This window comes from Lepidochelys kempii, chromosome 18, assembly GCF_965140285.1.
Source record: "Lepidochelys kempii isolate rLepKem1 chromosome 18, rLepKem1.hap1, whole genome shotgun sequence".
Taxonomy (NCBI): Eukaryota; Metazoa; Chordata; order Testudines; family Cheloniidae; genus Lepidochelys; species Lepidochelys kempii.
Window position 1 is genome coordinate 22,768,874 of NC_136397.1, and position 23,603 is coordinate 22,792,476.

The 23,603-nt window shown below is 43.9% G+C and overlaps 1 protein-coding gene across 10 annotated transcripts in view; it reads right to left on the minus strand.

The window, feature by feature from the left end:
- Nucleotides 1-23,603, minus strand: part of NPHP4 (nephrocystin 4) — a 101,122-nt gene that overhangs the window by 72,397 nt on the left and 5,122 nt on the right. For 5 of the 10 annotated variants that reach the window (XM_073316232.1, XM_073316236.1, XM_073316235.1 and 2 more), the window contains exons 3-7: nucleotides 23,160-23,350; nucleotides 19,413-19,565; nucleotides 10,353-10,525; nucleotides 9,149-9,213; nucleotides 5,068-5,223 (exon numbers count right to left, since the gene is read on the minus strand). In XM_073316232.1, coding sequence (XP_073172333.1) covers nucleotides 5,068-5,223; nucleotides 9,149-9,213; nucleotides 10,353-10,525; nucleotides 19,413-19,565; nucleotides 23,160-23,330 — 718 coding nt within the window. In that variant the 5' untranslated portion in view covers nucleotides 23,331-23,350. Of the gene's footprint in view, nucleotides 1-5,067; nucleotides 5,224-9,101; nucleotides 9,214-10,352; nucleotides 10,526-19,412; nucleotides 19,566-23,159; nucleotides 23,351-23,603 lie in introns of those variants that run through there. The other 5 variants (XM_073316237.1, XM_073316238.1, XM_073316239.1 and 2 more) reach the window with 5 other exon arrangements.

Consider the following 23,603-nt stretch of genomic DNA (forward strand, 5'->3'; position numbering starts at 1 on the left):
AGGAATCCAAGCTGGTCCAATGGTTAAATACAACCATTAACATTCCATCAACTGGGTAGATCAGATACTTGGAAGAAACTGTCCTTTGAAATCCCAGGTTCAGAGGGAGACCCCAGCCCCACAATAGTTCTGGTCCTTTTAGTCAGGCATCTGTAAAAGCAAAGCTCGGCATGCTGCCTGGGAACAAGGATGTTATTTCAAATAAGCGAAGCCATTGTTTCCATTGACGTCATTTTGCTGGGTTGCTGGGTGTTCCCCCTGAGGTTTCAGATTAGCACAGATTAATATACCTGAGCTTTTGGGAGTGAGCTTTACACTACCAGATCGTGGTTTTTTTCCCCCAAAGAACAATTCATTCTCTTCAAAGTTTCACAGTGGGGTTTCTCTTAAATTACAAATGCTGTTAAGCTACATATTTCATTGCTACTGTAAATATTTGAGTGTTATATAGTCCTGCTTCCAGGCACTGGAGAGCTGGGTTGGGCTCACTGTCAAATGGTCAAGCTTATTCAGCTCCCAGTGGATGTTTCAGGTTTTAAGAAATGAGATAATTTACGAAAAGGGGATGAATGGCTGGCTCTCCCTGCTAGCCTTTTATTTTCTCTGACCTTAATTCCCTTTGGCACTTTTTTCACCATACCATTTCATCCCCTCCTCCTTAAGAGCAACTTGAGGTATGTCTCCAACAATTTACACACTTTGCTTCAGTCTGCTCTCAGGGTAATTTATTCCATGTATTCCATACCCTTTGCATGAAGCAATTTAAACCAAATTCCCCATTTACTCCGGCGTGCCTTCTCTTCGTTATTATTATTCATGTGCAGTGCAGTAGCACCAAGGGGTCTCAAACACTGTGCTAAGTGCTGTCTCTGCAAAAGACACGTGTTGACCAGAAGACTCCAACAATACTATGGGGAGGGGGCGGGAGGGGGACCATTCCTCTACTGCTTTCATGTGCTACATTGATGAAGGAGGGAATAGATCTAGAGGTGAAAGCAGGGGACTGTGAATACTGGGTTCTAATTCTTCCCCTGCCACTATCACTTCACTTCTCTAATGCCTCTATTTACCCAGCTGAAAATGAGGATGATATTTACCTATTTCATAGAGAGACTGTGAGTCTCAGCTAATTAATATCTGTACAGAGCTTTGAATCCGCTGATGAAAGGTGTGACATACATTCAAAGAATCATCATTTCTCGTCACATCCACAATTTCACTTGCTTTCCCTTTTCCTGTAGATCCGTTTAGCCATCTCTGTGCTAACATTTAAAACACACTAGGACAAACTCATCCCTAGTCTCGTTCCCATGACTTCAGAGCTGATTCACTAGGGATGAGATTAGCCCAGAGTTAGGTGATTTATCCAGCACACCCCCGTGGCTTTGTTCTCTCTGTGGAGGAGACAGATGCTAGCAGATGATTCATTCCCAGAAGTGGCACCTGATGCCGTGTGGATGTTACGTCTGGGGCTGCTCTATGTTTAGGCTGTTGATGGGCTTTTTTTTGGCTTCTGAACAGCATATTCTGTTAACTATGTTTATGCCTCTTTGACTTTGCTGTATTAATGGGCTGTAACACAGGATGATATCAAGCCATATGATTGAACCACATGGACACCTGAGCTCTCCCATTTCTCTCTCAAAAATTTCCCACGACTGATCTTATCCTCTTATTGTTATTCTACCTTCCCTTCCCCCCCACCCCCATTCAAAGAACAGGCAGATCAGTTTGGTTTATTTTCTTTTGTGCCATTCTCAGTGGCTTTTCAGGAAGGCTAATGCCAAAGAGGTGGGTCTTAAATCTTTCCCTGAAAGCTGTCAGACTTTCATCCTCAGCTCCTGGGGCAGGCAGTCCTCAGCGCACTGGCTGGCTGCTGAAAGGCTCTGTTCCCAGTCCTACTGTGATCAGCCTCTCTAGTGAGAGTTCCTTTGTCCCGGAGGAGATCTCTCTGGGTATACAGTACATTTCTTTCAATAGAATGCCCGTTCCAGTTTCCATCCAATAACAATTGGTCTCTGTGCCGCATCACTCCTGGCCCATCTCTGCTCTGTAACTGTGTTTGTTGTCAGTACAGATCCACAAAAGCAAGATGCACAGACTGAGAACTAAAAAGGAAAATGAAAACTAAACATCTACGGACATTAATATCTAAGACATCTTTTACCTACAGGCCTATTCTGCAATCCTCACTCACCTAAACAGTCCCACTAGTTAACATAACTATTACCATGATGAAGGGATGCACGACAACCCCTCATGTGTATTTAGTCACAATCAGCGCTATCTTCACTCCCAACACTTGGACCAACAGTCCAGGTAAAGTGCCAATAAAGGACACGGCTTTAAGATGTAGCAATAAACATAAGATCTTGTTGTAAATTCATGAAGAACTCAGGTACACTGTAAACCATCAGGTCTTATTTATTTGCCAATGATTTCCCCATATAATTCATAATGAAATAACATAACTTGGTCCAATAAAACCAGCACAGACTCTGCCTTGCTCAGACAGACATCAGCAACTCAAGCAGATGTCAGTTCGTAAAAATTGGCTGAGCAGGTCCAGTGTTCGATCAGCAAACTATGAAATGTTATTGCAGTGTCTCTATTTACCAGCAGCGGATACACTGGACCAGTGAGACATGAATAATTGATCGTGCTGTTTGTTAGCAGGCTTGGTTACCACAGTCAAAGCAGAGCTCATGTTCCTTGCAGCCAGAGGGAAGTTGCATGAAAAGGATTCTGGCAGGAACACGTGCTGTCTGTCTGGTGTGGGTTTATGCCTCTGGGTCACAACCACTCCCTTCTCGGCTGAGATTCCAGAGGCACTAACAGAAGGAGAAACTAGATTTGTGACCCTTATTGATGGTGCGTTAGCCTCTGTCCTGACAACTGGCAGGTCAAAGAGACTGAAACTGGCCCAGATTATCTCCCCCGGACACATGAATGTGGATCTCCACCCACAACCCCCTTCCAACATGGAAGGAGGCGAGCCCAGCTGCTTATATGGCACCATGCCCTGGGCCACATGCACAGGGGAAGGTGGGTGGGGGAGAGTGGGCAGGGCAGAGATAGGGCTGCACACAGTCCCACTCTCCTGCCCAATGGAGTCTCGGTGAAAAATTAGAGGCCAGGGTTGTATTACCTTTACGGCAGAGCCCCAGCATGTGGGGCCCAGGCATTGGAGTGGCAAGGAGCGTCCAAAAGCGCCATGCTGATGGGGGAGCACACAAGCGACACTGAGCCAGACCCGGAGCAGAGACGCAAGACTCTGAGCAGATGGCTCCGACCTCCCAGAGTACCTGGGGGCATTCATGGAGTTTGGCTGCATCCCGTGGCCTATCTGTGGGAAGGTTGGCAAACCGCACTCCCACCCCCAACAGAAGAGGGGGCAGACCGGGACGGGATCCCACAGAGACTTACCCAGGGATAGTCCAGGCTTTCATTATCACGCGCTAGTGACAATAAACGCGTCCCAATCGCACTGTAGTTTAGCATTTTACAAGGGAACTCTCCCTAACCTCCTCATTTCCTGGAAAGGGGCTACCATTGATGAAAATGTAGAACACGGTGTACACAAAGCTGCAGCCTTTCCGAACAGCAAAACACCACGTGTCCATAAAAACCCACCTTCAGCTTAAAACCCACAGGAAACCCAAGGAAATGTCCACCGGGGGGGGGGGAGAATCGAGGGGGGGGGCAACACACAGGCTGTGGAAGAGCAGGCACAATGGACTCGTCTGCAAGTTGTTTTATGAGCCGTCGACAAGGCTGGCTGCACCTCAGCAAAGAGCTGAGTCACAGGGATTCGTGCTCAGATGGCCATTGAGAGAGAGAGTTTACGTGAAAATCCTGCTTGCTTTCTTTATTTCTCAGAAGAGGGGTCGCTGTGGTTCTTTTGCGGGTGAGCATGACATTTTCACGGCTAGATTTTTCATTTATAATCCCTAATTACTGGCACTTACAACAGCAGCAGTGCGTCACACACTCGGCGTTGCAGGCATTGCTTGCATCTATTCGGCGCCTTGGCAATTGATGCACTGCGTTAGCAGAGGAAAGCAAACGCTTGTGTGATAAGGCCACATTCACCTTGAAATCCCTTCCCACTGAAAACACCCAGATGAGCACATTATATGCCATACACAGGAATCTCTGAATTATGACCCCCTGGAAAACACTCCGCTTTATTTAACAGCGGTGACCCTACTTTTCAATTCCGCTTCCCCTTCAAAGTAACAGTACTGGGGGGAGAAAACTATAACATTTCCCTCATGGTCTCCCTTCTGCCTTCCGCGCAGGTACTATTCCTCTGGGTGACAAGGAAACGTATGTCTTTGCCTGCTAGGCCGTGCCAGGCATTTCTTGTGCCCCACATCTGGTACCTGGTGTATTTAGCAGGAGCACACTACTTGTGTTGTAATGAGAAGCAGCTGGTGCATTTGGAAGCTCAGGTTTGACCACAAACCAGCAACAGAAGATGTGCGTAAACTTAAAATGGGTGGGTCTGAATCTCCTCTGGCTCACATCAGCATGAGCCCATTGGCCTTCATGGAGCTGCTCCCACTTTGTGAGAGTGCAGTGGCTGGGAGAATCAGGCCCTATAAATAAATACATTTGTACCGTGCAGTGCTTTCTGGGCACCAGATGTTCTGCAATAATCCCTCCCCAATCCCCTTCAGCATCCCCTTCCCTTCTCTCCATTCCCACAGCCCCTCGCCCACTCCCTGATCGGGGGACCAGAGGTCGGTCGGTCTCTTCCCATCCCACAATGGTCACACTGGCTGGCGTGTGTTTCAGATCTCCCTCCGGTAATAACTGATGGGTGGAGAAGGCTGGGGCCTGTCTCAGAGAGCTCACAGAGCTTTGCTCTGCCAGTAAGATAAAGTCCAGCTGAACCCCCAGATCTGGCAGGCCAAGGCCATAATAATACAAATGCTCACAATTCTATAAGCAGGGAAAGTCCAGAGTAACTCACGAGCACTGTAGCTTGGTACATACTATGCCAACCTTACTGTCCTGTGGTCTGATTACACATGCAGGAATCAGAATGGAAGGATCCCTTACTTGTTTCTCCATGTGTTAGCAGCAAACCAGGAATTTTCTGCAGCCCAGACACCAGCATATTCTCAGGGAAGAGGTGATACATGGTCTCGAGGGGCGGGTGTGGCCTTAAGGTGTACTGAAGGTGAGTGTTCTCTATCACCGTCATGTGTTTATTCTCTAAAGAGGGGAAAACGTTATGCAATATCTGAAAACACAGAGAGACAGACTTATAATGGTGCTACCCGTTGGAGAAGCTGATCGAATTAAGGTATCAATACATGCGCACTTTATCAGCAATGTAAAACCTGTTTTTAAAAAGTCTGTTTTCTTCATAAATGAATATGCAGCCTTTTCAGGCTTAGCTTTGTTAAGAGTTCTGGGCTTACAAATCCTCACACTGCAACTTCAGGGTAAATGAAAACAATGCCCAGTCTCTGGAAGATTATGATTAAGCAACTTAAAATTACTTGGATCTACTCTCACTCAGCTGTGAAGAAGAAAGAAGAAAATCCATCCCTTCTTCAATAGCACTGCAACTAAATGCTCTTGTTTAGGTTGTTTCTTAATCTTGTGTGTTCTATTCAAGTCCCCATCTAGACATATCTTCAAAAGACCAGCATCTGAGTCCCATTCAGAAAAGAACAGGGCCTGCAGACAGCTGATCTTGGGAGCATTATGATATGTCTGTGCCATTTTAGTTCACAGTGAAAGGCAAATTCTTAATCCATAACAGCTGGCAAAGGCTCCCTGGGAGACTTGTTTTTAATTGAACTTCCCTAAACTTCTTGTGCTAACTTTGCTCCCTCTTCGTAGTACAGCATGAGATGGGAATAGTGAAACTGGCTGCATCTCCTGCTGTTTCACTGCATGCACTCAGAAGAGCGACCCTTTTATCTTTCTGCTGCACATCTTTGTATCGTGAGCGATTCATTCGGTGGAGGTTCGGTTTCCCCTCAGGAACTGAAATGCAAGAATCAGTGGTACACACCCTGATACCTGGCATCTCCCAAGTGCTTTCAGCAGTCTAACAATGGTCTCTGCTCTCAAGCTGCTGAGAGGTATTTGCTACTCATGGGCTTCTCCCACTGAACATTGCAGCAGCCCCAACGCAAACTGGGAAAACTAGAGTGCTTTCTTTAAAAAATAAACTAACTCCTTCTGAGGTGATACACTACAGCTGCCTCTAGGGGGTGGATCCTGAGCACTTGGATACTCACCTGCAGGTTATTCCTCTTAGACGGCAATAAACACAAGCCATCTTCTCTGGGGAAGGCTTCAATACATAGACAGCTTTCCAGTGGGCAGTCACAGTATGCATCCGATGAAGTGAGCTGTAGCTCACAAAAGCTTATGCTCAAATAAATTGGTTAGTTTCTAAGGTGCCACAAGTCCTCCTTTTCTTTTTGCGAATACAGACTAACACGGCTGTTACTCTGAAACCAATTGAACTAGTGTTCATCATTTTTCAGACATGGTTATTGACCAGCATCACCAGGCAATCACGGCACCTATTTCTGCCACTTACCACCGAGGCTCAGTCCCTGCATTAGTGGACATGTATTTGCTTTGTTTGCTAGTACGGTGAGTATGGTTTTCCTTGCTAGGAAAGAAAACAGTTTCTAGAAATGACCTTTCACAAAGACCCCTATCCTGGGCAAAAGATGCTACCTAGCTTCCAACTCAGGAAAACAAATCTGACAAGTCTTTGTGGAACAGCAACCAAGCCTTAGCTACGAAGTTTTGTTTCAGTTACATTTTGCTTTTGAAAGCAACTTGAAATCCACCCCCTTGCTCATTTCCTTTGGGCAAGCTGTAGAATAAGTTACCCAAAATTTGCTAAAACTGCTCAGTATATTTCTCTGAATGGTCAGTTTTAGAGGTGGGCCAAAACCATAGCCATGTATTCAAATCCACATTGGCTCCCCACATTTTGACAGCCTGTGTAAGTTCAGCTAAATGAACCAAGAACCAAACACCTCCTAGGTTTGAATCCGCAAAATAAAAACCTACCAAACGAGGTTTTTCAAAATTAAAATTACCCCTGGTTTAACCTGCTCTGATTATGTGTACACGTTCTCCCCCGTTTCTAGCAGCAGATATTGGAGTCACGCTGTTATCATTACTATCCTATTACTGAAAACTCCCATGCATCCCTGATATTTGAAAAAAGAAAGCATGTGTCTGACTAGCACAGTAGGAAGTGGAAATACAATGCAAATTCTTCCACTGACTCGAATGGGCACTGGATTGGACCCTTCATCTCTGCAAACAGGAAACCAGCCTGGTGGAAGGAGACAGGGCACTGGAGAGCTTGTGGAAAAAATGGTCTTTAAAAGCAAAACTGGTGAAAGTGCAACTGACCCTCCTTCCTGCTTCCGCTTCTGGAACATCCCGAAGGTTTCTCAGGGCAAACGACCACCACCCAGCTTTGCTACAGTTCATTAGCAAATTCAGCACCAACCTTCAGGAAAACAGTGCACAAAGGGACGAGCCAGGCATGTTCAGAAAGACAAGGTCCTTGTTACACGCTTTACAAGGCAGCTTGCTCTTATATTTAATATTTTATAGTGCACTTTTCCTGCTCTGTGGGCTGTGTTCCATCAATACGTATATATCAATAATTGAAGCCCATTTGTGTTTATCGGCTGTGTCAGGTTTTCTTGCCAGTATCCACAGAGGCACCTTTTTCCATACATTGCCCATCTTTCACCTCTCCCTGCCTGTACAGATATCCAGTCTGGGCCTGACTGAGCCAGTTCGCTGAGTGCTGAGCTCTGCTAGGGTCATCTAGCTCTCTCTCTTACAGAAGTGGGAATTAGAGGTACCTCTGTGGTACACAGAACTATTGGCACCGCTGATGGGTGGTCTTCCTCCAGCTCAGACAGGACATTTGGCACTAGAAAGGACAGCTTGTGAGCCCGTTTTCCAGGCAAAGGAAAAAGAATCCCTTCTTCTTCCTTCACGACAGCTTTCTGCTTAGCTTTAGCTATCCATGTTTTCAGTCTGGTTCTTTCCAACTTAAATCGTGGGGTGGCTCACCTCAGTGTCTCTGTAGCAGGCTGCCCACTGCCGGGTATGAGAGAGAGATTCAACTCCTGGGCTCACTCACTCATTCTCCTGGATGTGGCACACTCAGAGAACTCCTCCTGCCCTATAACTGACACGTGGGTGATCTAGGAGCTCTGTAGGTCAGCCCCCACTGGAGCTGCTATGGTGCAGGATTAAGTGTGAGAGGGAGACATGGTTGGGGAATCCTCCATTGCAGACTAGAAAATGCAAACTTACAGTCTAGAGGTGAATTTGCATGGCAGAGCCATGCATCAAGCTAGATACAGACTCACTGCCATGTAAAATACCTATAAAATACTGAGAAAGGCTGGGTGGGGTTTGGTGGGCAGATTGTTTGATACACTGTGCTCTGGGCTCATTCTGCCTTCCCCAGCAGATGCGTCAAGGCTATTATTTGCTTGTTGAGAACTGACAATGGTCTTGGTGCTCTACAAGACCCTAAATGCAGACTCCATGCCCCAAAGAGCTTAAAAATCCTGCAGAGACTCTCATCCAGTTAACTTTATTCACATCAAGCAGAGCCAACAGGATGACTCACATGTGCTAAACTGAGTCCGTGTGGAAGTCTCTGCGGGATCAGGGCCTAGCCAGTGGACATGCTGTCATGGGACGGGATTTGATCGATGCAGCAGAAATTAAGCCCCTTTTCTCCTTACGCCCCAGAAATGGGCCCCTGCATGAACGACAGCCGTTAATGTTGCAGAGCACATTGCTGAGGCTGCCAGTAGCCCCAGCTATGACAAAGAGCCTTGGGGTGCTGCCAACTCCACTGCCCATAAGCAATAACTGGCCCTGGCCTCAAACAGCCTGGCATACAGCACAGGGGCATTTCACAGCAACCAACCAGCACCCTTGTCTTCCGGGCTTTTCTTCTGATCCATTTTGGGTAGCTAATCCTGAACCTGAGCAGCCAAAAGCTTGACACACTAACACAGAAAACAGCCAACGCTACATTGAGTAAACAAATACACAGACATGTTACTGACCAGCCCGGGAAGAAAGTCAAGTAGAAAGTAGTTCTGTATGTTCTTACGTTCCATTGGGTCCTGGAGGAGGGGGTGCAGGAGCGCTCGCGGTGTCCCATGATACAGCTTGAGCCTAGATTTAAAGAGGAGCACAAACCAAACATGGCCGTTTAGATGGCTATACTCCAAAGTGAATTTCCCACAATGGTTCTGTTGATCAATACACAGCAACCCTCTGTTCCAGTCCCGTGAACTCTCCGCCAGCAGATTGGTCTCCTGAGAGCCTTGAGTAGCAAAGGAGGGCAGGTGATTGAGAAGCCAGGTCCTTTGCTTCAGGTTGATTCCCCAGAGAGTGGACATAGATATTCCCTTGAAAACCTCCCTGGTTTGAGAAGCTTCCCCAGTGGCAATGGCTGGTGGGTAGGCAGGATCCAGTGTACAACAGGCGTTACACTGGGTATTTACAGGGAGTTTGACAATGTCAGCGTGACAAAGTGAAGCAGCCACCAGGAAAGGGTTCAGAGAAGAAGAGGAAGAGGAAGCAGGCCTGGCGGGAGAGTGTCTCCTCTTTCCCCTGGCTGGCAAGGACGGTGGGCGACTGACCTGCTTTATTTTTGGTTATTTATGTCTTTCATGCCCCAAGTGTGGGGTGTGGCCGCGCTCCCCTTCCCAGGAGCAAACTCAGCTTACAGTCAGCCGGGCTTCAAGAGCTTCAAGGCAGAAAGAGCTACCTTCCGCTGGCCATGGAAAGGGGGGCTTGGCTGAGTCAAGGCTGTGAACTCTGCACACATGCAGGACAACACATGGGCATCACTTGCTGGGTTACAAATCCAGCAGCTGACCTCACCCAACCTGCCACCTCAGGCCTGTCAGCTGAGGTGAATAAAGGCCCAGCCACAAGCCACCAGGACAGCTGTAGTCCATGCAATTTTCATATATGTAGCCAAGAGTGGAAAAGGCTCAACCCAAACCTGTTTAAAGTATGTATATGACCCCCCACGAGCAGTGTATCCTCATATGCTCTAGTTATCCCCATTTTAGAGATGGGGAAACTGAGAGACAGAGAGAAAAAATGACTTGCTTAAGTTCACACAGGCAGTCTGTGGTGAAGCAGGGTCTCCAGGTCCCAGGCTAGTGGCCTAATCACGGGACCATCCTTCCTCTCTAAATGGAGAGCAATAACTCCATGTTGCCATAGAAACCTGATTCCACCTTATAAAATGCTACAGCAACTCGCAAGTCTCGCTGTCCTTTGCAGCCGGCAACACTTACTCTCCGTCCTTTGTGGCCACATCAGTTGGTCCTGACTTGCTGCTGAACAGGTGCAGAATTCCAAACCCACAAGACAGATCCTGGTGGGTCCCTTCTCGCTTCTTGGCCGCAGCCACCACTTCCACCACTGCGACGATGCTGGGGTGGTTTAAAGATGTGTGAAAATAAATGGTCTGGGGGAGGAGGGAGAGAAAGAACATGGCAGATTTCAGGCCTGGGTGGAGTAGCTATTAGCAGCTGAATGCATGTTACAGCTGGAGAGTAAGGTCCAGGTATATTCAAAATGAACAGCCAGAAAAACGGGCAGACAGTGAAATGTAGCAGTCTGCAGAATAATCTCCAATAGGAACTGATGGAAGCTCCATTGCAAATGATCCCGGGGGTCTGGGAGGGTAACTAACAGTAATCGTTCATCTCCCACACACTGTATCACTAGGGAATATTTTTTAAAGGGATCCTACTAGAAAGTGTAGAGTTCTTGGGGCCGGTTTACCAATGGGACTTCGTCTCCTTATGTCTGCGCAATGCCTAGCACATTTTGGGTACCACTGTAAAAAGAAGAAGAAAAAAATCTAACCTTCAGGTCAGGTCAATTCCCTCCTACGAAGAATTAGCCTAAGAGCTGAGACTGCAAGAGAAATCTGCAGTCTGTTAGTGTCTATTATCACCCACTCATTTAACTGGATAGCCAATCTGTGCCTCTGAATGCCTTTACCTCTCCAGTGTAGATCCATGATCTGGCCACCTTGATGCTGGACTATTGCAAATATGCTCTGTCTAGAGAACGACTCTGCAGATCGTCCAGAAACTACAGCTGGTTGAACAGACAGGAGCCTGCTGGGATCACATCACACCATATTCCACCCATACGCTGCACTGGCTGGTAAGATGAGTTCTGGTCTCTACTTTTAAAAGCTCTACATAGTCTTGTATTTAGCTTCTCATTACACTCCTTAACTGCATTGGAGGGGCTATTAGGGCTGCTGGAAGCCAGGGCTCATGCTCAGTGGGGAGAGGGGAGAGCATTCCAGATGAAAGTGCCTTCACAGAATTCCCAGCTGTCAAAGACCTAGCAGAGCTCGAATTTCCCCCCTGAGGTGAGCACTCTCCTAAACTGGAGGAATGGCCCTGCTTGCAGGTTCCAAGAATGGCGCCACCAAGTCCACACAATCCAGCACTAATACGTTCTGGGGAGAAGTGATTTGTACACTTCTGTCCTACGGAATTCAGCAAACGTGTGTGCAATGCCACATGGGAATGGCACCTAGGGGCAACCCTGCCTCTGTCCTGTTACAGGTTACATTTCCCCAACTTAAATTGAGATATTTAGGACTAAAGCTAGTAAATGTCACAAATCCTGAGAATGGACAGCATTGTTAAAGCGGCCCACTTTCCCAAACAATAAGGATGAGTTATTCTTCAGCTGCAAACTCCATAAAAGTATGGTTCAAAGGTTTCAATTGACCTGAAGATACCATTGTGAGCTCTAGGCTAGAAAAGCAAAGTGACTGGAAAAATCTAAGGCCTATCATGACCTTCACCTGCGCTGATGTGAAAGAGAGTTATCCATGAGGATCAACAGTATGATATGGACCTAAGAGTACGGGGTTGAGGGGGAAGGGGGATGTCTGCCAGTGACATGACTGAAAGCCAGGCTAATCCTTCTATTAAACAGTCATTATAATGGTGTCACCGAGAAAACAGCTACAGTAATCACAGACCGTCAGGAAGGGATAACAGAGAAAGGCATTAAAACATCATCCCAGAGAAATAAATCATTATTCGATTAACTTTTATTGCAAAATGATGAAATAATGACCACTAACTGCTGACAGGTGACTGGACCGAAAGAGAATTATGTTTTGGCTTGCAAAGAATGAGGAAGCTGTTAAAGTGGATCGGTTATAAAACTAAGTTTACCATCGTCTCCTTTATTGCTAATAAAAGTTTTACTAACATACTCCTCTCCCTTAAACCCTGCTCTAAAGTAACAATAATCTTCCCAATTAGGGGTCACCTTGAGATCATCACACTTTAACTCTCTGGAGCGCTTTTTTTCTCCCTTTGCATTTTCTTGTAGAGAACTAAGCGATGCCCAGTTCTCTGGTTAATAAATTGCCAGAGGGCAGTCTGTGCCAGAGGAAAAGGTTAGGAGACATTATCTCACGTAGCCAAAAGTTCAGCATTTCCTGTGTAGGAACTGAGGGCCTGATTCTCCTTTTGTTTATTCCAGTGTAAATCAGGAGTCACTCCACTGTAAGCAAAAGTAGTACATAGGAGAATCGGGCCCTGACTCCCTGAAGGGGAGATCAAACTAGTACAATTCACAAATGTGCGCACAATGGGTCTGATACAGTGGAAGTCAATTGAACTTCCCTGGGCTGTGGATCAGGTCCCCTGCCATTGCTCTAGATACAAATTAAACATCATTTGTATGTAAGTATTTTGTACCTCGTTGCATTATGTTCTAATGTCAACGGGAACTGCACGTAGTTCACACAGTTCAGAAATGTATCCCCCGTCCAGAAGACCGGCTTGTTTGTGAGCAGCTTTATACCAGCACTTTAATTGTTTGTAGCTAAAATATACTTCCAGAAGGTGAACAAAATTGTAATTGTTTACTGAGACGGCTTAGCAATAGTTATAAACAAGGGCTGATGAGTTCTCCTCGGGGAAAATTATTAAATAAACTCAGGTTTCAGAGTAGCAGCCGTGTTAGTCTGTATTCGCAAAAAGAAAAGGAGGACTTGTGGCACCTTCGAGACTAACCAATTTGTTAGTCCACAAGTCCTCCTTTTCTTTTTAAATAAACTCAGAAATTTGAATTTTCTAATCACGTAATTCTAACTGATGAATACAAATTTCATATCAGGCTCAGCAAATTATCTGTAAAGCATTAATTCTTGTGACAGAATAGATGATATTTCAATTCACATCACCATCATTGCTTATCTGTCTTTGACTGTTACACTCCATGATGGGGTAAACAGATTTATAAATTACGGTATTTAAACACACTCTATTCTAATGCTTTCATCTTACACACACACACACGTTATTTAGCACTCATACCAGGCTTTCAATTTTCATCAGGACTAGCATAATCTAAAGTATGCACCAGATGACATGCTTTCTCTGAGACATTCAGAAATCTTCAGCTAACTTGTAGATGTTTATGACCTCTTGAATGCCAGGTGTTAGCTCACCTCACCTCACCTTGTATGAATCATTAGCCCTGCTCCTGTTTGTGAATAAATATGCAATTTAAGAAGCAAATAGCATCTTTCCAAGGCAAACAGTATCAAAATAACCTAGTGACATATTGAACCCTATGTCCACAGCAGAGCAGCATTTCCCTTTCCTATTGTTTGTTTTGCAACACTCCTTTGCTCCTACATCTCAGCCTTGCTCTTTCTCCCAGGCGTCCACTTCAGTACAGCTTACAAAAAACCCCAACACACACTGAAGCTGCTCCTGATGGCAGTGAAATGCACCATGGAGATTTCTCTTCAGCAGGAGACCAGACCAATATCCAGAGTGCTACACAAGAGCAAAGTCCCAGCGGCTGCTAAAGGCAATGGGCAACTTGCTCAGCTTCCCAAACAACCTCCATTTTCTTCCCCTCCTTTAGAATGCCCTCCTCCCCACCCCCCAGACATCAGAAGGGATGAGTAGGCATTGAACTAGGACTCTCCTCAGCCTGCAGATTCACAGCTGTTAAATGCAGCGAGGAGAGGGGTCAAGGCACCAAAGGGCAGCCCAAAACTGAAGGTCTCAGGATGAGAGAGCTGTGTTCAAGAATGGACTCTCTATTCTGCAACTGGACAAAGACCGCACATTGGAATTCACAGGAGGATAGTGACTCCTTAGACCCCTCAACTTCTCTGCATCTCCTCCTGCCTCAATAGTCACGTCTTTAGGATCTCCAACAACTCCTCCTCTCACCGGTTTCTCACCTAGGCTCCCTCCTTCTACCCCCCTGCTCTTGCCCCTTAGGTACCCTCATCCACTTATCATGATGTCAGCTACCACTTTCATGTGATGACAGACAGATCTGCCCCCAGCTTCCCCCCTTCCAGCCAATCCAGGCTCTCCTGGCTCTATGCTGGTGTGGATCCCACTCCTGGTACAGGAGAGAGAACAGGATAAGGTGGCCCCTGCACCCACCCACAATTCTCTTGAGGTCACTGGAACTGTATGGCCCTACCCATAACAGAGGAAGTTAACCCTGAGGGTAAATCTCTTGCAGCCAGTGGAGTTACCCCTGGGATGGAGTCACGCCCTTATGTCATCGGAACTCCTTGCGGCAGATCCTCGGCTGGTATAAATTGTCAGAGCTCCACCGGTGTCACTGGGGTTACAACAATTTACTCTAGGTGAGGATCTGCTCCATCTTTCCTCTAAAACGCACTCCTCTTTTCCTGCCTTTATCACCGCTGACAGCTCCGCCCCCTCCCCCCAGGCCCACAACTTCAATGTTACCGTCAGTGACTTTCTAGCCTTCTTCCCCAAATCCGGATGCACATAAAAGTATGTAAACCATGGGATGGAGAATAGCCCTAGGCCAGATTTGTCCTTTTTTCCCTGCTTAAAGACCTGGGAAATTAAATGCAACATTAACTGAATCAATGAGACATTAATGCAACATGAAATTATGAAATCAAGCACTTAAAAGTCAGGTAATTCAGAAATGTAAGGTGTTTGCTATGATGTTAACTAGGTCACATGGCATCTACTTAGTATTTCCTACTGTGGTTTAATGTAGGTTATTCTAACAATGTAAGAGCTCACATATCATTTATAAGTACATACTGTAAAGTATGTAGAATGTGTAATATAGTTTATTTAATGCTTTGGGGAAAACTCAAATGCAAAATAATAATTTTTATGCAACTTTATGTTTGTGAAATCCAGCACTCTAATATAAGGAGGGTCCTAAAATTTAATTCATTAATTGTATAAAGCGCACACACATACTGACCTAGAATTCATAAATGCAACTTTGTAAACACCTGAACGCTGTAAACTAAGAGAAAATGTACCCCAAATCTGCTAGTGCATGAAATGTTTGTGTTTATCTCTATGCATTGCATTATGTTTGCCTTACTGGTTCATTTTTTAATTTAAAAAAAAATCAAGACATTAATTGATTGATTATTCAAACAGCCTGGGAAGTAACGTCTATGCCAATAACACAACTAAAGCTAATGCTGCTGAAACACTCTTTTAAATAAAGAAAATTAGCATCTTTAATTTATGCAAAATTTGGCAATATTTACCATTAGAACTGGAAAACAAACATAATTAGCCACATCAGGGAAAAGGACACCAAATCTCATCTCAGAGATCTCAACTCAGATCCATGCCCATAACAGACAGGTGTATCTTCTCCTTGGCTTTCATGTTTGTACAAACATGACAATTACTCGGAGTCAGACGCTCAGGTTGTTATGGCAGTTGTGTCTCTAAAAGTCTGCCCTAAGGAAATTTCCAAGTTTTTATCTAACACATAAGTGGGGAAAAATTCTCTGTAGTTGATTAAACTTGTAAAAAACCCTGGTTTTATGAATTACAAATGTCAAGGTAATGAGAGGAAACTGCTGTGCTTGAAGGATGTTGTTAATTTACGTTCTAATTCATTTTCGTTCCTAGAGTACCACTGCCCTCTGCTGTCTGATCTCTAACATAACACAAGACGACACTGGAAATTGTTAACTATGCAGTGTTGTTGTTGTGTAGCCCTGTTGGTCCCAGGATATAGAGAGAAAAGGTGGGCGAGGTCCAATAAAAGATATTACCTCGCCCACTTTGTCTCTCTCATCATTAACTAAGCCCATTACCCAATACCGGGATTAACAAAAAGCCTGGGTTTTGCATTGAAATTCAAATTGATTTGACATAATAGAGACATAATTGCATCCTAATGAGACATCTGAGACAAATCACAGCCATCTCCAATACTTCATTGGTAAGAATTGTTATTGTTCTAGATATATAAAAAGATATGAGTGAGCGCATATTTAGGAGAAGAATGAAAGGCATCCAAATGGTGAAAAATTAACAGCCCCACAGAAGCTTGAATAGGGAAAATATGCATGACAGAAGACACCAGAATCTGCAAACAATTAGGGCCTGGTTTTCACAAGTGCTGAGCATCCAGAGCTCCCGCTGCCTTTGTAGCTACAGCTGTGTGGGATCAGCACCTCTGAAAAGCAAATTTCCAGGATAACAAAGACTTGGTTTCAGCGGGATTGCAACAGATATTAAATGTGCATGACTGAGTCACAGAAATTAGCAGCAAGAAGATTGATTACATCCCATCTAAAATCAAGGAAAGGATTTTGCCATATATTTTCTAGTGTTCTCCCCACTATTATTTAAAAATAATCTGACCCAACCCATCTTTATCCACTCTGTATATATGTACCCTACACTGTGGAGTGGTGCCTCCTTATAGGATATTATCCCTGGACCAAGAAGATTACCAGAAACAGTCCCATTTCATAACAGAAAATACAAAATAGTCACATTATTAAAATATGTAAATCAAAACAGTCACATTGTTATATGACTAACTAATAATTTTACTTTTAAGCTATTTCGGTAAATGTCTCCACAAAAAACAGCTGTTGCTCTGAACTGCACTGTTCCAGGAAAGCATTTGTTTGGTCAGTAACCTCAGGACACCATGGGGGATGGAAGCACTTTTGCATCGATTGAGGCTGGATATAGAATATCAGGGTTGGAAGGTACCTCAGGAGGCCATCTAGTCCAACCCCCTGCTCAAAGCAGGACCAATTCCCCAATTTTTGCCCCAGAACCCTAAATGGCCCCCCTCAAGGATTGAACGCACAACCCTGGGTTTAGCAGGCCAATGCTCAAACCACTGAGCTTTCCCCCCTGGTCAGAAAATAGCTTATACTTGTTAAAAAATTCCTTCTTTGTGTATTTAAAGTGAGGTTTTGATCAAGAACCTTGCACTGAAATGGAGAAGTTCTCTGGTCTATGCAAATAGCAGCATGTGTAGTTTCTAGGATTAACTGTGAGAGCAGATAAAATTCAACCAGGTTGTTTCATTTCAAAAGAAGCACAGAAAAAAACAGAAAAGATCCAGACAGGGGAAAGAAAAATTATTAGAAGCAGCTGGGACCAAAGGGGAAACCATGTGAGGAGAGATTTAAAAGTTTGGGACTGTTCATCTTAGAAAAGAGATGACTCTGGGGGGTCCATAAAATCATGACTGGTGTGAAGAAAGTGAATAGGGAACTATTATTTATCCCTTCACATAACAGAAGAACCAGTGGTCACCCAATGAAATGAATAGGCAGCAGGTTTATAATACACAAGGAAGTACTTTTCCACACAACGCACAGGCAAGCTGTGGAACTTGTTGCCAGGTGATGTTGTGAAGGCCAAAAGTATAACTGGATTAAAAGAAAATTAGGTAAATTCATGGAGGATAGATCCATTGATGGCTACTACCCAAGATGGTCAGGGATGCAGCCTCATGCTCCGAGTGTCCCTAGCCTGTGATTGCCAGAAGCTGGGACTGGATGACAGGAGATGGATAACTAGATAAGTTGCCCAGTTCTGCTCACTCCCTCTGAAGCATCTGGCACTGGCCACTGTCTGGAGACAGGACACGGGGCAAGATGGACCATTGGTCTGACCCATTATGGCCGTTCTTATATTCTTAAGTTCTTATGAACAGGAGACACAGCCAAGGCATGTCAAATTATGAATGGCAAAGATACAAACGGTTACAAAAATGGATGTACAAGCCTTGCCTCTGACCTGGGTGGCTCCCGCACTTCATATACACAAACCATGGAAGGTTGAGTGTTTGGCAAATCTTTAACAATTCCATCTTTCTTGTCCTTTCTTTATATAAAGTCAAGGCGGCAAGAGCTGTGCGCAGCTGGCAGAAGCTCCTGCACATGCGGAGAAAGCTAAGGATGTACAGAAGGATGAAGCAGGTGATTAACAGTTTATTACAGTATCTGTAAAAACTTGCGGGGTTTATGTTCTGAAGTAAAGAAGAGCTCTTGCATTACAGTCTCAAGAGCATCCATCAGATTTATGTTACTATTTAGAGGAGCTCTTTGAGGTTACAATATCAGGCGATGTCCGCATGATTTATGACAGAAAAAGAACCCTTTATATTCTGACAATCAGGAGCGTAAGAGCCGTGGATACATCGTTATTAATCATTATTTATGCAGGTCCATTGGTATGCATGGTATTTTATCTACAGTATGAAATGGGCCAGATGCCTGTGTCTCTGAATTCTTTACATCACTTGTATGTCATGTATTTATCTCCATGTTCACTTGACTCTTGTTAATGCTAAAAAGTGTCCAGCTGTTGCAACTCCGGGTATTCAGCAAACAGTAGATTTCCATAGATACAGATGGACTGTAACTGAACGGGCTCCCCGTTCTCTTTTGTCTGTCTATATTAATGTGCAAATAAACCAGCTCAGGACAGCAACGTCAGGCTCACTCTGTGAAACACATGGCTGCTCTTGCAAAGCGATTGTACCCACACTGGCCTCTGTCCAATGTGACCAGCACAGCGCCAGATCTCTTGGTGAGGCAGCCTGCACATCACAGTACCGGACGTGCAAACAGATTCCACCATGTGAACCAAAAGGGCATCTCCGCTTTGCAAGAATTAGGTCTTGTCTATTCAGCGGAGTCACATGCACTAGAGCTGTGATTTCTATTTTGCATAGTGCTGTTACAGCTCTCCGTTTAAAGTGCACTATGGAACATTTAGCACACACCAGCAGGATCTACACAGATCAATTCCAGCACAACACATCAGCACGCTTTAGAAATCACACTCCTGTAGTAAGCAGACAAGCCCTGTTGGAGGGTCATGCCGCACTTACAGCGATTGCTGGAGCTGTGCTGAGTGGGTTACTCTTTGCTTGCCTTATGGCTGAAACACTGTGCATCTCATATAGCAAAATACCTATGTTCATCCAGGAAAATCTCCCTGTCCACTCACTGGGTGTTAGCATTCTCAGATGAGCTGTGTTCTCTGCTCTTGTCCTACCTCATTGAAAACCACTTTGCTTGGCTGTCCTGGCACAACTTTGAGAGGTCTTGTGGTACTTTTCCATGTTCTCCCAAAGAAATGATGATATGTGATGTCAAAGAGGGACAGGCGAAGCTGGTATTCAACCTCTGACAAGCCTTCTAGCACTCTCTGGAATAGAAGAATAAACACCCTAAGTAGGAGCTTTAAGAGTTTCTGATTGCAGCAGCATTGAAATGTGTCTGGCAGATTAAGAACTTTGATCTTATAAAAATGGTTCTAAACAATAGTTAGTAGATAACTCTGAGTGTAGTCAAAACGGAGAGAAAAAAAGACATTTTCTTCTGACCGTTACAGTCCAATAGCTCAAACTGTACAACCCATCAACTTAGTGATGTGCCCTCACGTTCAGACAAACAGGGCTTCGCTATGCCCGGTCGTCTCACCCTGCAAGATGCTGTGTACTGATACACCAAGGAATAGCTAGCTATGAACTCAGATGCTGAGGTCATCCTACAACAGAAGGTGACTCTTTTCCCAGCAGTGAGAAATCCCAAGACTGGCAAGCAAACCTTTATGCATGTAAATTTTAAGCATCCACTTGTTTAACACATGTGAGTAGTGGGCAAATTATGTAAAACATTTTCCAGAGACACTTGGACTGAAGCACTCATTTAAAAAAATTCAGTCACATTCATGTCTCTTCTGCATTTCCTGATTATTGTTATGATTTATTATTTGTAATACTATAGCCTCTAGGAACCCAAATCAATGATAAGGGTCCCAATGTGCTGGGTACAGTACTGACATATAATAATGACTGATCCTTCCCCAGATTACTTCCAATCTACATGGCAGGCAGACAAGTACAGTGCAGATGAATAGGAGGCTGAGATACGAAAATTAAGAGTTGAGCAGGAGTCACAGCTGATCATTTGCCTAACCAAAATGCCAGATGGGAGTGATCTGGCCTTGGGACATCACAGCAGAAATACGTTTTAAGCAGGGATTTTAAAAAGGAGAAGTCGTGATCCAGTTTTACTGGCACAAAATTTTACAGAATACAAATCTCAAAACTGGATTTGTGAGTATTCATGTCAGAAGTGCTTGGATGCTCATCCAGTCATGGAATAGAAACAATACCATATGGTTTTTCTGGTTAATTATAATTAACCAAGAAAGTTTATACAGCAAGTGAATCAAGTCATCACAGAAAACTTTGCAAACAATCCACAGAGTTAAATAAAATCATACAAAAAATTGTTGAATGATTTTAAACTCCCCTCTCCTCATCCCCAAAAAACACAAATTATATTGGGTACCTATCATGCTTAACCAGTAACCATTTTATTTGGAATAGTTCCACAATTTTTTGGCTCACTAGTATTCTCCAAAACTCTTGTAGTTCTTTATATTTATAAGAACGTACGAACAGCCATACTGGGTCAGATCAATGGTCAATCTAGCCCAGTGTCCTGTCTTCTAACATTGGCCCGTGCCAGATGCCTCAGAGGGAATGAAGCAATTTATTCAGTGCTCCATCCCTTATTGCAGAGTGAAGAACAGACCACAAGTGACGTTTTCCCAAGGGGATGTTTTTGGGGAGCAGGAGGGAATATCTGGTTTTGAAATTGCTCCCTCCAAGACCTATTCTGTGAACTGGAGCCTCTTTCGGACTTGAATTTCAAAAGTGAATTTTACTTAAAGGGTTTTTTTCTGAGAGCTTCTGAGGTCAGTGTTTGATTATTTTACTGTCATTGATCATGAACAAATAACTGTAGCATGCCTCACAGCTAAAGAGTAATAATACATTCTTTTCCTGTTACCAAGACAGTGGCTGTAGTGCTGAAAAGGCCTGCACTGGAGAATCTCTTTAAAATCAGAGGGATTTAAAAATATATTTGGAAATTGTGTAAATGCATAATAATTTAATAAAAACAGTGATGGAGTTAAACAAATGTTAAAACAATGAATGTCTAGAGCAGAGGTTCCCAAACTGTGGGACATGTACCATTGGTGGTATGGTATGTGAGTTTGGCATCCCATCCATTCACCTCACAACAAGTTTTTAAGAAATGTGGTACATGAACCAATAGAATAGAGTTTGGAAACTGCTAGTCTACAGACATGTCTCCTAGAGATATGAAAGTTCTCATCAGAGTTCAAAATCAGCGTGTGAAACTTGGCTGAGATTTTCAGCTCTAAACCCAGGGACACAACTCCCATTAATGTTACTAGAAGTGTGGCTACTTCCCTTACTTGGTTTTGGAAATCTCACCCTGTGGTACCTTGGGCCTGGAATCAAAACAGCTGTTCTTCACAGTAACACAATGAGCTGTACAAATCTGAGGCCAAGAACTTATCAAAAAATATTAACAATAAAAGTAGGTAATCTTTTTAGCATAGTTAAAATTAAGCATTTTTAGCTATCAGTCTCCTTTCACATCCAATATTGCTGTCAGCTTAAGGACAGTGGAAAGATATTACCAAATGTGATATTATTTATTTAGTGGCCCAGTCCCTGAAACCACTGAATGTTACTCTATTAGAATCTTAGTACAAGATCTCCAACTCCATTTACTGGTTAAAATATAAACCTACATTAAAATGCACCAACCAAGTTCTAAAATCCTCTTGTAAATCCTCAGAAAGGCAGGACAGTGGTAAATCTGCTTAAAATTTCCACTATCACTACAGATCCACCTAGCTGAACTTTCCAGCTCCCAGAACAAAAATTCTCTTCAAATTAGCAGATAAGAATAACAAAGAAAATTTTTGTGACTAGTTCTTCTACCTTTCAGAACCTGAAATCCTCCTGGTTTTCTCCACCTGTGTTTTCTCTTGGCTTGGGGAAAGCTGAGTCTTAACCAAATCCAAATGGCATATGAACAAGAGAGAAAACACAGTTTGTTGTGATGCTAACACTGATTCTTGAATTTTTTAACAGTTTGACTTTCTAAACTATAATCCATTGATACAAATGCATGTCTGAGCATTTTTTCTCATGAGGTACATAAAGAGAACAAAACTTTAGTTCCTTTTCTGAGCTCAGTGAACTCAAATATATGGATGCGCTTGCTGAGAAAACACACCATGAGGCCATTCACTTTGAAGTGTCCATCCTACATCCCCTGCTCAGGTGAAAGTACCACTGACTTCAACAGAGCAGCTCAAACGAGTAAGAACTGCTCTTATGAATTAAGTGGGATAGAACTGCCCTACAACTCATGTTAAGAATTTGTTTCTCTTGAAGCTTTGTTATTCAATTAGTGTAGAGATGAGATTGTGTCTTCAAGGGCTAGAGCCCACAAAGGGATGCACCCAGAGAGATCCATTGTTCCTTAACATGGTGCGAGTGTAAGTGTTTGCAATCAATTATATTACTCCGAAGATCCTGGACTGTTGGTCAGAGAGGAGTTGTTCTCTCATATCGAAAGTCCCCCAAAAAATTACATTAATTTGCACGAGACTTTACATTGCTGACAACACAGGATTTGCCTGATCAGATCCAGAAACCTGCCTCCAAGAATGGCCAATACCTAATACCCAGGAAAAAGTGAAAATGCCACAGAATGCACCTGGAAAATTGTGCCAGTCTGCAGAAGACAGGGTGAAAGGACCTTCCACACACTTCTTGGATCCAGCCTAAATCTCAGTAGTCACTGTGGAATTTTAAATATTAGAACTCTACTCAAAGGAGAGAATGTCAACAAGAGAAGGGTATGAAAGCTACACTCCCACAAGGCAGACAGAATATTTCTTTACCTGCTTAATTAAATTCCCCTCAACATACTTCAGGACACACTGAAATGCCATTGATTCCCTCGGGAGATGTCGTCTCCTTTGGGAGTGTGGAGGAACAGTCAGATTTTGCACAAAAATCCTTTGCCATTCACTCATCTTGCTGCTTAGAAGGTCACCTCTTCCTCTAGGCATCTGCTATGGCAAATGTTCATCTAGAAAATAAAACTCATTTCAGAAAAATGCATGCTCAGAACCTGTTATCTTAAAACTGGCATGAGAACACTCCAAAGCCTTTAAAAAAGCACAGATTTACTATCCAAATTATAAGCTGATTATAAAAAATGTTTTATTGGAATATCCTCCACCCTCAAAGGCTCTGTGTTAACGCAACTCTCTTTCCCTTCCAGATGCAGAGAGCTGGACATGATTCTCTGGAGCCAGTCAGCACAGCTGTGAGCAACCGCC